This window comes from Lutra lutra, chromosome 8 (assembly GCF_902655055.1).
Source record: "Lutra lutra chromosome 8, mLutLut1.2, whole genome shotgun sequence".
Lineage (NCBI taxonomy): Eukaryota > Metazoa > Chordata > Mammalia > Carnivora > Mustelidae > Lutra > Lutra lutra.
The window spans coordinates 11977723-11993533 of NC_062285.1; the positions used below are offsets into that span (position 1 = coordinate 11977723).

The window sequence follows — 15811 nt, forward strand, 5'->3', positions numbered from 1 at the left end:
ATGGCATGAAGTTAACTCTAGACTGTGACTGGTTAGACATTAAGCATGTTGTAGTCCCTAGAGCAACCAGTAACAAGTAATGCAAAGACGTATAAGCAGAGCACCAATAGGTAAATTGAAAGGGAACATTAATAAACATTCAAATAATTAAAAAAGGAGAAAAAAAATAAAAAGCAAAAAAAAAAAAAAACCCAAAACCCAGGATAAATAAAAACATAATAGTAGCTTAAATTTAATCATTTCCACAATTCAATAAACGTTAACTGGTTTATATACTCAAAAGGCAGAGAGAACAGGTGAAAAACCAAGACCCTACCACATGCTGTCTATAAGCTGGTAAGAAAGACACATTAAATATAAAGACACAAATAAGCTGAAAGTGAACAAATGGAAGACAGTGTATGTCCACGTAAACAGTAAGGATAAGGCAGGGGCACCTGGGTGGCTCAGTGGGTTAAGAATCTGCCTTCAGCTCAGGTCATGGTCTCAGAGTCCTGGGATCGAGCCCTGCATCGGGCTCTCTGCTCGGCAGGAAGCCTGCTTCCCCCTCTCTCTCTACGTGCCTTTCTGCCTACTTGTGATCTCTCTCTGTGAAATAAATAAAATCTTAAAACAAAAAACAATAAGGATAAGGCAGCTAAAGTGGCTACTTCAGTATCAGACAAAAGAGACTTCAAGAAAAAGTATGATCAGAGATAAAGAAGAATGTTTCATAATAATAGACACTTATAACAATTCTAAATTTGTACACACATAGTAACAAAACTTTAAAGTACATGAGGCAAAAACGGGCTTAAGTTAAATGGAGAAATGGACATGTTCACCATCAGAATAGATTTTACTGCCTCTTGATAACTGACAGAACTGGACAAAATATCGGTAAGACACGGGATCTAAACACCACCAACCTCAGGGGTCTATTTAATACCTGTATAACACTGCATCCAGTAACTGCAGAAAACACATGATTTTCAAGCATAGATGATGCATTTGTCAAAAGGTAGACCATATGCTGGCCCATAAAAAGTCCCAGTCAATTTAAAAGAATCCAAATCATACGGAGTAAATTCTCTAACCAAAAAATAATGAAAAATCCATAATAAGATATCTAGGAAAACCTCAAATATTAAATAACACACTTCCAAATAAATATGAATCAAAAATGGAACAATAAAAGTGAGCAAATACTGGGAAGTACACGACAAGGAAAATACAACTTATCAAAGTTACGGGATAGAGAAAAATAGTGCATAGCAGGAAACTTAAGCCTTTACGTACTTCTATTGGAAAAGAAGACCTAAACTAAGTGACTGAAAGTTAATCTTAAAAATTGCTAGAGGGGTGCCTGGGTGGCTCAGTGGGTTAAACCTCTGCCTTCGGCTCAGGTCATGATCCCAGGGTCCTGGGATCAAGCCCCGCATCAGGATCCCTGCTTAGCGGGAAGCCTGCTTCCTCCTCTCTCTCTGCCTGCCTCTCTACCTACTCATGATCTCTGTCAAATAAATGAATAATATCTTTAAAAAAATTGCTAGAAAGAAAAGATCAAAGCAAACTCAAGCCAAGGAGAAGTGAATAAGAACAGAAATTAACAAAATAGAAAAAAATTAAGAAAAATGACAAAAATTTAAAATCTAATTACAGTGATTAAGAAAAAGAGAACAAAAATCACCAATATAAATAATGAAATAGGAGTTATTACCAGAGATCCTAGCAACAAGAAAAAGGATTAGAGGATATTATGCATACTTTATGCAACATATTTGCCAATTTAGATGACATGGATAAATTTCTTGAAAAGTATGAAGAATCAAAATTGAAACAAGAGGAGACAATATCTGAACAGCCCTGTATCTACTAAATAAATCCATTATATAAAGATTTTATTTATTTGAGAGAGCACACACAAGCAGGGGGAGGGCCAGAGAAAGAAGTGAACTTCCTGCTGATTGGGTAGCCTAATGTGGGGTTTGATCCCCAGATCATGACCTGAGCCAAAGGCAGATACCTGACTGAGCCACCCAGGCACCCCTAAATAAATCTGTTTTCCAAACCTTCCCCAAAAGACTCCAGGCCTGGATGGCTGATGAAGTCTGTCCACCATAAAGAATGAAATAACACAAATCCTACAGCAACATATTTTTGCATAAAGAGGAACTGCTGCTTAATTCATTTTATGATATTAGTATAACCCTAATAGCAAAATCTAACAAGGACATTAGAAAACATAACAGACGAATCTCCATCATAAATTTAGGTGCAAAAGTCCTTAACAAAAATATACACATATATATTTGCTCATTTGTGTCTCTGTGTCACATTTTGGTAATTCTCACCATATTTCCAATTTTTTCGTTATTATATTTGTTACGGTGATCTGTGATCAGTGATCTTTGATGTTACTCTCATAGTTGTTTTGGGGTGCCATGAACTGCACCCACATGAGATAGTAAACTTAATTAACAAATGTGTGTGTTCTGACTGCTCCACCGACCAGCCATTTCCCCCGTCTCTCCCCCTTTCCTCAGGCCTCCCCATTCCCTGAGACACAACAGTATTGAAATTAGGCCAATTCAGAATCCCACAATGGCTTCTAAGTGTTCAAGTGAAAGGAAGAGTCTCACATTCTCACCTTGAATCAAAAGCTAGACATGATTAAGCTTAACGAGGAAGGCGTGTGGAAAGCTGAAATTGGCTGAAAGCTCTCACACCAGTCAAGTTGTGAATGCAAAGAAAAATTCTTGGAATAAATTAAAAGTGCTACTCCAGTGAATGTACAAATGGTAAGAAAGTGCAACGGCCTTGTTGCTGATATGGAGAAAGTTTGAGTGGTCTGGAGAGACGATGAAAGCAGCCATGACATTCTCCTAAGCAAAGGCCTGATCCAGAGCAAGGCCTAACTTGAGGCCCAGTTCTGTGAAGGCCGAGAGCGGTGAGGAAGCCCAGAAGAAAAGCTGGAAGCGAGCGGAGGTTGGTTCAGGAGGTTTAAGGAAAAAAGCTGTCTCCGTAACAGAAGAGTGCACGGTGACTCAGCAAATGATGACGTAGAAGCGAGAGCAAGTTATCCAGAAAGATCTAGTGAAGATCATTAATGAAGGTGGCTACACTAAGCAGATATTCACTTAAATTAAATAGACATATTGGAAGAAGACTTTCATAGCCAGAGAGAAGTCAATGCCTCGCTTCAAGCTTCAAAGGACAGTCTGGCTTGTCAGGGGCGAATGTAGCTGATGACTTTAAGTTTGAAACCAGTGCTCATTGACTCTTCTGAAAATCCCAGTGCCCTTAAGAATCCTACTAAGTCTACTCTGCCTGTGCTCTATAATTGGAACAACAAAGCCAATGACAGCGCATCTGCTTACAACATGGCCTGCTGGGTATTTTAAGCCCACTGTTCAAACCTAGTGCTCAGAAAGATTCCTTTTAAAAATGAGTGCTCATTGACAGTGCACCTTGTCACCCAAGAACGCTGATGGAGATGTACAAGATTAATGTTACTTTCATGCCTGCTAACAGAACATCCATTCTGCAGCCCATGGATCAAAGAATAACTGTGACTTTCAATCCTTATTATTAAGGAATACATTTTCTTGTAAGGCTGTGGTTGCCATAGACAGTGATTCCTCTGATGGCTTTGGGTGAAGTAAATTGAAAACTGACTTACGGAAAGAAAATTTTCCTTTGGAAAGGATTCACCATTCTAGATGCCATTGAGAACATTTGTGATTCATGGGAATTGCAATCATGGGAAGAGGTCAAAATATCAACATTAACAGTTTGGAAGAAGTTGACTTCAGTCCTCATGGATGACTTGGAGGGGATGAAGACTTAAGTGGAGGAAGTCACTGTAGATGTGGTGGAAACGAGCACAAAAATTAGAATTTTAGAAGTGGAGCCTGAAGATGTGAATCAATCACTGCCATCTCGTGATAAAATTTTAATGGATGAGGAGACGCTTCTTATGGATGAGCAAAGAAAGTGGTTTCTTGAGATGGTAACTGCGAAGGTTGCTGACAAAAAAAGATTTAAAATATTCCATAAATGGAGCTGATAAAGAAGCACCATGTTTGAGAGGCTCGAGTCCAATTTTGGAAGAAGTTCTGTGGGTAAAATACTATCAAACAGCACTGCCTGCTACAGAGAAACAGTTCATGAATGGAAGAGTTTACTGATGCACCAAACATCACTGTTGTCCTATTTTAAGAAGTTCCCAGGGCCAATGCCCCCCTTCAGCAGCCACTCCCCTGCTCAGTCAGCAGCCAACCCCCTCAAGACAAGACCCTCCCCCAGCAAAAATATGACAACTCACTGAAAGCTCAGAGGATGGTTAGCATTGTTTAACAATCAAGTATTTTAAAATTAAGGTATATACATTGTTCTCTCAGACATAATGCACACTTGAGAGAATACAACATAAGCACAAATTTCATTTTTTCTAAGAATAATTTTTATATGTACTGGGAAGCCAAAAAATTCATTTGAGCTGCTTCATTGTGCAGGATTCATTTTATTGTGGTGGTCTGGAATTGAACCCATAATATACCTGAGATAGGTCTGTATCACATGGAGAAAAATTTAAAAGGCTGACTATGCCAATTATTGGCAAAGCTGTAAAAAACTAGATCTTGCACACACAGCTAGTGGGTTGGAAAACGGATCTTGCACACACAGCTAGTGGGTTGGAAAATGGTATAACCATTTGGAAAATGGCTTGGTAGGTTCTTAAAAAAATTAAATATGATCTAGCCATTCTACTACTCCTTATTTACCCAACAGAAACAAAAACATATGTTCATCAGAATATCTAGCTTATGGGTTTATCTGTAATAACCAGAAATGGGGAGAAACCCCCAAGTATCCATCAGCAGGTAAATGGATGGATAAAGGAATTAGAGTATTTCCATACAGTGGAATACTACTGAGTAATGAAAAAGGATGAATTATTGATCTGTGAAACCATGTCGGTGAATCTCAAACTCAGCCTGGCAAACTAAGCCAGGCAAAAAGAATTTGGGAACATACTGTATAATTTTATTTATATAAAGTGCTAGAGGAGTCAAATCTATAGTTTTCAGAGTGTAGATTCATGGTTGCCTGAAGCCAGGGGTAGAAGGATGGATTACAAAAGGCATGGGGAAATTTTTTTTAAGAAATGGAAATGTTCATTATGTTGATTGTGGTGATGATTTCATATGTGTCTATGTATATTAAAATCAACCTAATTATACCTTTTAAATATGTGTAGCTTATTTATTTCAATTAAATGTTAGTAACATAGAAAAGGAAAACAGGGAAGTGGGAAAAAAAGAACTCAATACAAAAAGTATTTATAAAACCTGATTAAATTATATCCAAAATTTAACTGACTTCTATTTAGTTACCAAGCATATTTTAATACAACATTCAGATCTCCTAAAACAGTTTTTCATATTTCTGCTGGTAAAACACCAAGAAGTTATGTTATTTTTTATGAAGTGTCACACCTTTTGCAGGAACAGCATGAAATACTAATAAATTTAATTCTATCATAAAAGCCAAGTATGAATTCCACAACAGACTCTATTAAGTGTATATAACATAATACACATCCAAGAGTTTGAATGATATTAAAATTAGTATGATGCCCTGCTTTGGAATTTAGGGTTAATATTCACTTATTCTCCAACAGCTTCATTTTTGTTTACTGGTGTTCCTTTAGCAAACAGTAAGCTTTGTAAAAATGTATTGTTGAAAATCAAAACTGAGAATTTTATGTGCATTAATTGGTCTCTGTTGAGCTGAGAAAAGGTTCAACTGAGGAAAAAACCTTTATTCGACTGTAATGGCAGGACACTCTGAAAATGCAGCCCACAGTTTTAAGGATCACCGCCCTGACATACGGAGTCCCCTAGGGAGGGTTAAAAGTAGAACTACATCAAGTGGACAAGACATTTATGGAACTGCTAAACACATTTAAAAGAGAACATATCTACAGAGTGTTTGCTTTATCATGAACACCCCAAATTATCCAGGCCTGGCGTAACGCTACCATTGAGGAATTTTAGTGTTAACTGCAATGAGGGTCCACAGGAATCTCACAAACTCATTCTCAATGAGGAATCCTGAATAAGGGACCTGGGAATTCTAAAGAGAAGGGAGCTCAAAAGGAAAGACGGACATATTAACCACAATGCAGGCCACTATCTCCCTGTGGTTCACCGAGTACCCGCTATGTCTACAGTGTAAGACAAACATCCAACAAATATGAGACACACTCCAAACTCCACCCTCTTCCCCTGCTTCTAACAAAATTCCCAAATAACTTCCATGGTGAGATAAGGAAAAAAAATTTTTTTTAATTGGTACCTTAGTTTTTATATATATATTTTAGAAATCTCAACTGAGGTTTTCTATGGACAAAGAAGTGTTACAGAACACGAGTTCCTTGAACCTATGAAAACATATAACTGTGATATATGCCTTCATGAGAAACCACAAAGTGATTAACAGGTGCGGTTGGCTATGAGTGCCCAAATTCCAGACCAGAAAGACTTTGGAATCTCTCAAGTCTTTGACATCTACTGCAATACTTTCTGCTAACTACTTTATTTTAATTTACTGAGACAGCCTTTTGAAAGGCTGGTTATATTAATAGTCACTTAAATTTTCTGATGATAAACCAGAGCTTTAAAACAGGGTTGATGCTGCTCATTGAGGATGAAATTTGCCAGAGAAGCGAAGCAGCAGCAAAGAGGCCTCGGCCAACACCTTTTTTTAAAGCGACTTGGAATGTGTAACGTGGCAACATAGATATTTCGTAAAGATCATAAAATTGTTCTGCCATTTTGGCCCCAAAGCGGCAGTATTTGCCTCATTTAGCATCCCTTTAAATATATATATTTTTAATTGCAGTAATTATAGAGTCACAGTAAGTTGCAAAAACAGCCAGAGACGATCCCATGTCACCATCAGTCAGCTTTCTCTGAAAAAGAAAGGTATTCATCTTCCCTAACTGCGGTGCATTGGAGACCAGCCCATCGACATCAGCAAACCACAGTGAACTAAAGTACCAAGTAGTTCTTTTTAACACTCAAAACCCTGAAGTAAGATACACGGAAAAGTTCACACCTAAGCGTGGTGAGTTTTCACAGATGGAACACACCTGCGTAAGCCGCCCTCTCGGCACATGGTCCCACTCCCGAACCAGCCTCCCGGTTTCTGGGAGCACATGTTAGCCCTGCTCGTGTGGCGCTGGCAACCACAGGGCCGTGGGCATATCTCTGTGTCTCCTCCACTCCCTGAAAAATTTGCCATCACGCCCCTATCCATCCACTGCTGCTGGGCACTGGGTCCTTTCCAGCGTGGGGCTGTTGCGAACAGGGTTTCTAGGACTATCGGCTGCGGCCAGGAGTGGAATCGCGGGGTCGTGGGGTAGATGTTGGCTCAGCCTTAGTGGATACGTGGTAGATGCTTAGTTTTCCAGAGTGCATGACATTAATTCACACCCCCTCCCGCAGTGTGTGAGAGTTCCACTGCGCCCCACTGTTTCCAACTTCCCCATTCTGGTGGAGATTTAGTGCATTTGGGGGAAGACTGATAGCTAAACATGGAACAGAATACTGGTGGAGGAATCAAAGCAGAAATTTTTCTCTAGATAATCAAGAATCACCTGGAGTATTTTAAAAAGCAAAACAATCTAAAATTCCAACACCGTTCTTAAAATATATTCTTCTATAATTAATGGAATCATCCTGAGTTGATGCTATGGCTGTTATTTTCCAAAAATGTCTCGGGTTATGAGTCACTGGGGATACATAAAAAAATAGATTTTCAGGCATTCTGTCAGGTTTCTTGAAGGAGGATCTCTTTGGAAAGGCCTTGGAATCTTTTCCTAAGAAGCCCGAGAGATTTTTATCATCAGGCGAGTCTGGAAAACACAGCTCTGTGGGGATCCTCTGACATTAACACCTGTTTAAAAGTGAATCTGAGTGGAAAATCACTCCTTCGGGGATTTCGTTGGAGAGTCCCAGGCCCAGAACTTTTCTGGATAGTGTCAATTTCTGTAACAACCTCAGAGGCAAGTGTTGGATAGATTGAGGCCCAAGTACGCTGCCCTAGGTCCTTGAATTACACCGAAACTACCATAAAGGCTTATGTCTGAGAGACAGTCTTATTGGTATTTATCAACTTCCAAATAAAGCGATGTTCATTACGGACTGTGCGACGATAAAGAACATCCGTAGTGTCTTGGAGGAGGGACGTGAGAAGTGCAGTCATGGTGGGTGCAAGTATGACAAGGACAGCTCTGAGTAAGTCCCATACCCTTTCTCCCTGCTTCCCTCCTCTATGGCAGGCGGACGTCGCCCCGTGGTTGGGACGATGAAATAAATCAAGGCAGATAAAGGAGATGAAGACACGGCAGGAAATTCATACATGCATTTCTTCCCCTTTGTAATGTTTTTCCACCCTCCAGGTGCTTTGTAACTGCTTCCCAGTAAGACAGACAATTGTTTTGTAAAATTCGTGAATTACCTGTATATCGCAAGTCAGCTTTTGCAAGAGAGGAGAATAATTAAAGTTAAAGAAAAAATAAAGGGGGAAAAAAACACTGTTTAATTTCACATCTCCACATTTTTCCTTTCCTTTCATCTCTGTTGGTGGAAACCAACGGCCCTGTAACGTATGGCTGAAAATGACTATAAACAATAATTTGGAAAAACGCAGTAACAAGGAGTAACTTGAGGTAATAGAAAACTATAATTTTAAAATAAAGTTGAACTCTTCCAAAACTAGAGAACACTGCTCAGGGCCATACACAAACAGTTGTGTTTTTTGTTTTGTTTTGTTTTTAACAGTACCAAAACCACTTGAAAAAGCCAACATTTCAATTTTAGCCTTTTAGACGGCTTTCTAACATCAACATATTAAGTAGTCACAGGCATTTATTCTGGAGATCAAAATGCTTCCAGCATCACATTTCACTTGTAAGAAAGCCTATGAAAACCTCTTTTATAAAAATAGATCTAATTCTGTATACTGAAAAGAAACCCACCATATTTGGATTATATGGCCATGAAAGGCCCATTTAACACCATCTGCCAATTACTACATATAAAAAGTAATTAAGAAAGGCTTCTATTAGAAGAGGCCTCCTTCGGCTCTCTGTGGTTTGGGCTTTCTGATCTTAAACCCGGTGAAAACCTCTGGAAAACATTAGCACTTATTTTAGGAAGTCAAAGAGTCAGGCTTTTATTTAGGAGAAAATTTGTAAATACTAATTTAGTGTCATATGCGTATTAAAATTCACCATAAAAACTGAGAGTAGAGAAGCTGTGATTAACAAACGTCCTGCCAACGGTCTCTGCAGTCTGGGGCAACCCCTTCACTCCGTGCCTCCGTTTCCTCCACTCTCAAAGGCGGAGAGTGTCACTGCCCGCTTGCTATGGCTGCTGGGAGTCCGGAGGCTAAAGGCTGGGAGCCACGCGGGGGCCACCCACGTCCATTGGGGCGAGCGATCGCTACCGCGGGCGCAGGGGACTTACGGGGCACTGTCACACCGTAGTGCTGGGTGTCGCTGATGAGCAGCTTTCGTTTCAGTTCATTCAGACCTACTCCCACGGGACCTGAAAAACAGGAGAATATCAACGCGTTACGAAACAAAACACCGAAAGAACACGGCTATAATTCACCCGGGTCCGGGAGACACACTGAGAACACGGATCCCACTTGGCGTCCCACGTGGAGAGTATCTCGGGTTCAGTCGGACGTACAGAAAAGCTAGGTCTTCTGTTGCTTTTTTACTATGAAAATTTAAATCCCTGCCTTTCCATTACAAAGGTGAGAAATACTGATGTTTTCAGTGAAACATAAATGCATCCGAGTCCATCACCCAGAAGAGCCTAAAAAGGTACGTGCGCCTGAAGACGTCCAAGTGCGGAGTCCCGACACCAGCCGTTTCAATTCCAGATGTTTCTAGAGCTTAATAAAAGAACATCTTGGAATGTTAACTTCATTTAATGATGCGTTTTAAATTTGCAAAACCGTCCGCCACGTGTACGTCGGTCAAGGTAACTCCCCAACCCTGTGCCTGCAGGGGGTCCTTCCGCGCGGGCTGCAGGTGTTACGTCAGCGTCGGCACCCGACAAGGTACTGCGGCTGTTGCAGCGGACCACGGCGAACCCTGCCCCCAAAGACAGTCGCTGGGTGGAAAGCGTCACACAAAACAACCATGAGACGCGGGGCGAAACAAAAGCGGCTTCTGGGACGAGTCCCAAAACAAGGCAGAAAGTCACAAGCCCCGAACGGTAAGCGTCTCCCAACTCTGCCATCAGGGCCCATTTACGGTGTGGGCGCTGGGCAGAAGGCAGGCTGCGGCCCAGACGGCCTGGGTCAGAGTCCTCCCCCTCACTCCTCCTCCCACTGGTGATGCCGGCTGCCCGGGTCTGAATATGTGTCCCCCACCCCCAATTCACAAGTCGGAAGCCCAGCGCCCCAGCGGTGGAAGGCAGGCCTTTCCGCGGGAGCCTAGGGCGTGAGAGTGGAGGCCCCGGGAAGGGCCCGGTGCGCTTGTGGAAGAGCTTCCGGCACGTGGGGACCCCCAGTTGCATGTGACCTGGCCGAGGGCCCTCGTCCGGCCGTGCTGGCTCCTTGACCGCCAAGTGCCCAGCCTCCAGGACTGTGACAAGTCAACTGCCGGCACGGACAGGCCACCCCAGCTGGGGTATGTCGTTCCGGCAGCCCTGGGGGGCTACGCCACGGACGAAGGTAACATCTTTGAGCCTTGATTCGACTTCATGCTAATTTGGGAAGTAACCACGCCCCCTCTCTCGGGGAATCCATGAACCCGGGCCTTCGTGTTCATTCCCTCGCCTACTTCCTCTTCTGGGCTTTGAGAAGAACAAGGCTTTTGTGCTGGACAATGAGGAGCAGACAGGTGGCCGGGAAAGAGACTGGGGGGCCTCCTGGGTGGAGGGAAAAGTGTGAGTGAAGATGAAGGGGGAGTTGGGCTATGCTTTCCTTGCTTCACCAACACTGTTAGGACCGTCCCTGTCCCCCTTTCTGGTCACTCACTAACACCTTCCATCTTTCCAGGAACTGCTGCAGAGTACCAACCCTGGCGCTCCGCTCTCCCTTTTTACAGTGAATACTCTGTAATATCCCATTTATGCCCTGAGATGGAATTCAGAGCTAATGTCACACACTGGCCCTCCAAATTAATAAAACGCCCTCACCGTAATACGTGAAAGATTAAAAAAAGTACTTATAACAAAGCAGTATGTACTTCAACATGTAAATCCTTGGACATGACTAGAAAACCTAGTGACAATGGATGTTCGCACCCCCCCCCCATACTAAGGCTGGATTTGAAAGTATTAAGCTCAGGAACCATTCTGTATGAGGAAGTACCTAAAAATGGAAGCCCAAAGGTGCAGGAAAATAGGAGAATAAACATCAGCAAATGGACAGGAAGGACAAGGGAAACTTTCTGGAATACGGTAAGGGCAGGGGAAACAGCCTCCGTTGAAACAGAGATAACAGGTCAAGACTATTGAAGTGAAGAAAATGATACTTTTGCAAATGGCCCTCACTTTACATGTAAGTATAGTATAAAAATATATGGGATGGCACAATGCTTCGCTGTCCCAGAAGGCAGACCTCTTGTCTTCAAACCCAACCCTACGCTGAACTGTTCGGTCTCGGAATGTCTATTACAAACATTTAAGAGATAGTATGTGGGATGCAGAAATGGCATGTCTACATTCCTGGCCCCCTCAGCCATTTGGACTTTAAAAAAGAGTAAATGCCCATATGCTTCCCAGTAGGCAGTGCTGCCCCTGTCAAGAGTCATTGTTCTGAGACATGAGCCCCCGGCTCTTGTCATTCTCTACTTCAATTCCTGCCATGGCCTTGGGTGACTCAGCATCCACGTGACTACCCTTCCAGGCTGCCGCCATGTTCACCAGCCTCCTCAGCTGCCCCACACCTGCTCACCAGCCACTTCAACCCCCCATCACCAGCAGCCAGAGGGCCTTCTAAGAAGCTCTCCTGATCCTGTCGCTCCCTTGCTTAACATTCTTGGAAACGTAGTTTCCAAAGGCTCTTCTGAAAAAGATTAAAATTGTCACATGGTTACCAAGGCTCCATATGACCTGGTCCCCACGTCGTCGGCCTGCCTCGAAGCATTTGCTCAAGTTCCCTCCTTCATCTGGAGCCTTGGTGAGTTCTGCTGTGTCAGAGCTTGGCTCAAACAGATCTTCCTCAATCAAGTCTGCAAGACTGTCCTGACCCTGTCAACCCTGTTTCTCATTTTTAGGTTTTCAGAGCCACCTGTACATCTTCCGAATACTTAAAAGTCGCAATTCAACAACTGGGTAATACACTGCTTCATGGCCTGTCTTTCCCACTAGACAGAGGCGCCATGAGGGCAGGAATCCTATTATGTCACTTACATCCCCAGAAGGCAAGTTTCAATAAAAATCTGTGGAATGAGTGCAACTTCTAGTGTCACACCATCACCACCTCATCCACTCCAGAGAACACAGAGCCCAACAAGTAGAAAGGTCTTCGAAGTCCTTTCTAGAAACTTCTATATCTAAACCCATCTAGACCATCATCTAGATGCTTCTCTGCAGTCATACTCTCTGTACACCTTCTCTCAGAGATCAGTCTTCCTGAATCTTTACCTTTTACAGCTAGTCAGCATTTAAAACGAATAATTTCTCTCCTACCTTAAAACAACAACAAACTTCCCTTCCCCTTAAGATGTCCCTCAGCCACTGCTTCCTCCTGTCCCTGCCCCCTGGGTCTGGCTTCTGCCACTTGTCACAGGCATCTCACATTCTGCCTCCACTGCCTACAGAGTCAAATAGAAATTATCTGACACACCAAGGTTTCCGCGGCAGACATGCATTACAAGGTTAACACAAACCATTACTAATTCTCTGGGATTGATCTCATGACCCTGACATCATGATCTGAGGTGAAACCAAGAACCGGACACTTAACTGACTGAGCCCCCCCCCCCCCAGATGCCTCTACATGTGCTAATTCGTGTTCGTTGTTTCAGCTTAGATACATTTTAGGGAATCTGCTCTAATGCTTTAAAGATGGGTTTAGTACCAAGTTCATATGTTCCCTTTGCTCCCAATTCAAAGGACCAATCACACTATACTGTCTGTTTACCTGTCTCTGTCCTCCGACAGACTGGAGCTCTGTGAAAGCAGGGGTGTCAGCGGCTTGTTCACCACCGGGCAAACGGCAGGCACTCGTTAGTTATCCATTTCAGTTACACTCAGTAATTGTGATGTTCTGGAGGTAAAACTATCTGCTGAATGACCAAAGGCATGGGAGCTGCACGTACTTAATGGCATCTGCATCTAGAAAGCCTGGGCATGATACTGAGGGACTATGCTCATGGTCCCTAAGAGGATTTGGTGGAGCTTTCATTTGAACTTGGCTCTCCGGATCTTAAAGTACAGAGAAGCAGCGGGGAAGGTGATGATTCGGCTGTGGACCAGCAAGTTTCAGGGAAGGGAATCTGTCGCCCACGTCTGAGAAGGCCTGCAGTGTAACAGAGGGGCCAAGGTGAGCGTGCCCTTGTGAGTGCAGACACGGCAAGGCACAACTCGGGACCACTAGGAGAAAGGAGATCTCGGGGAGAGGAGAGGGAAGTGACGTAGCCTTGACCGACTGCGAAATGCCAGGCACCACATGGGGTGCATGTATCTGATATACTCTGAAGGTACCAAAAATATTTAAAGTGCTCAAACTTACTCTTCAATAGAAAACGAAAAAGAAAAACAAGGAGAATTACAAATGGAGCTGTGTTCTCTGTACAGATGTAGACTCAGTTATACACACTCGAAGAAAAAGACAGAAGCGAATAAAACACTCAAACTTAAAGATCATGTCTGGGCCTGCCATGCCCACTCCCAGTCCCAGCACCCAGGGCTAAAAGGATGACATGAATTTCCTTTTTTTTTTTTTTTTAAGCAGGTCTCAGCTCTGGAGTGCTTCCCAGAGTGCGAGATACTTGCTGAGTGAGAGTCTAGCTTTTTTTTTGTTTTCTTTTTTTCGCTCTTCTACTACCCAATGCCAAAAAACACATTGATTTATTTTAACTCTGGAGGAAAAAACTAGGTGTGTTTGAATTGGGGGAGGGGGCGTATGCTGTCTCTAATAGGATACCCTGACATTCTGAACTGTATTCAATTTTACCCCTTGATATGATCTCTGTGTAGTGAGCTTGCTTCACTGCACACTCCATGGGGTACGCCAAGAATGTTCAGTGGCAAATGATTTTGTTTGAAAAATTTTTACTAGATTTGAGGTCATCATCTTCAAAGGTGGGAGTCTTCTTACAAAAAAGGTTAAAATAGGGATACAGTTTCCATTCTTTTTTTTTTTTTAAGATTTTATTTATTTGTCAGAGACAGAGTGTGAGACAGAGCACAACCAGGGCAAGCAGCAGGCAGAGGGAGCAGCAGACTCCCCTCATCGGGCTGAGCAGGGAGCCCAATGTGGGACTCAATCCCAGAAAACTGGGATCCTGACCTGGGCTGAAGGCAGCCGCTTCACCTCCCGAGCCACACAGGCTGCAATGCAGTTTCCATTATTCTTACTACAAAGTTATCCTGAGGGCCTCCAAACAGCATTTTCCCTGACAAGCTCTTGGATCAATTCTGTCATCCACACTGGTGAAGTTCTAGAATTGTTCTTTTTAGATCTTAATCTTAAGATCACCACCTCGCTTATACCCTTGCTCTCCCGTGAACAGGTGAAAGTTCACGGCCCTTTCGGGTGGCTGCTCTGCGCTTAGGATACAGGGTCTGTTCACACCGCAGGCCACTTTCAGGATGCAGACTGAGTTAGGCTCCTTCTGCAACGGGAGAGACTCGCTTCCCCTTCCGTATAGCAGCTGTTGCCACAACTGGTGAAGTACACACACATATGTATGTAAGTTGTTTGCAGTGTGCTTGTTAATACTTAAAGAAGATAATCTAAATAGCACATATTTAAATCACAGACAATAGGCTTTGGAAAAAGAAACGATGACACACCAAGGTTTCTATGCGGCAGACGTGCATTACAAGGTTAACATAAACCATTACTAATTCTCTAAAGATCCCTGCGAGGAAGACAGCACCATCCTCATCTTACAGACGAGAAAACAGACCATGAGAGGTTAAGGAATTTCCCCAAGGTTACACACATCTGAAGTGTGCCTCAGTGCGTGTTCAAAAGCCTTGTCGGACTCAAAAGGTCTGCGTTCTTCCCATCCCGCCTTTCGCCTTATCCAAAGAATGTCCGTAAAATACAAACTCAGAAGCCAGTTACCCACTGTCTGATGACCCGTGGCTTCAGTCCTTCACCCCATTTCCAAGCCACCCCACACCTTGGACAGTAAGGACAACCTGTGCTCGTGGATTACAGAGAGACCACGGCTACAAAAGTGGAAGTCAGATCTGGGGATCTCAAAGCTTGTTCTGTGCAGAGCCTCGGAAAAGCCGATATGGAACTGACTGAAGACAACATATGGTAGGCCTGGCAGACATACACACGGCGTGCGTGCCAGCATTCTAGATTCGGGGCAAAGGAAATCAAATACAATGATGATAGGTAAGTCAAAGCCAAAAAAAAGGCACCTTAAAAAACCATTTTTGAGTTCATTAATTTGAAATTCAGGCAGTGAACTAAAATTAATGTTTGGTAGCTTGAAATTAACACAGAAGCATATTTCTTTTTTTTTTTTTTTTAAGATTTTATTTATTTGTCATAGAGAGAGAAGCGAGAGTGAGCACAGGCAGACAGAGTGGCAGGCAGAGGCAGAGGGAGA

General features: G+C 42.9%; 1 protein-coding gene and 1 long non-coding RNA gene across 2 annotated transcripts in view; one reads left to right on the forward strand and one right to left on the reverse strand.

Moving 5' to 3' along the window:
• Positions 1-7565, forward strand: part of LOC125107859 (uncharacterized) — an 82669-nt gene extending 75104 nt beyond the window's left edge. The window contains exon 6 of the long non-coding RNA XR_007129675.1: positions 6889-7565. This is a non-coding gene — a long non-coding RNA (uncharacterized LOC125107859). The remainder of the gene's footprint in view (positions 1-6888) is intronic.
• Positions 1-15811, reverse strand: part of MPP7 (MAGUK p55 scaffold protein 7) — a 285707-nt gene that overhangs the window by 9504 nt on the left and 260392 nt on the right. Inside the window, 1 exon segment of the mRNA XM_047743326.1 lies at positions 9519-9599. Within this exon segment, the coding sequence (XP_047599282.1) occupies positions 9519-9599 (81 nt within the window).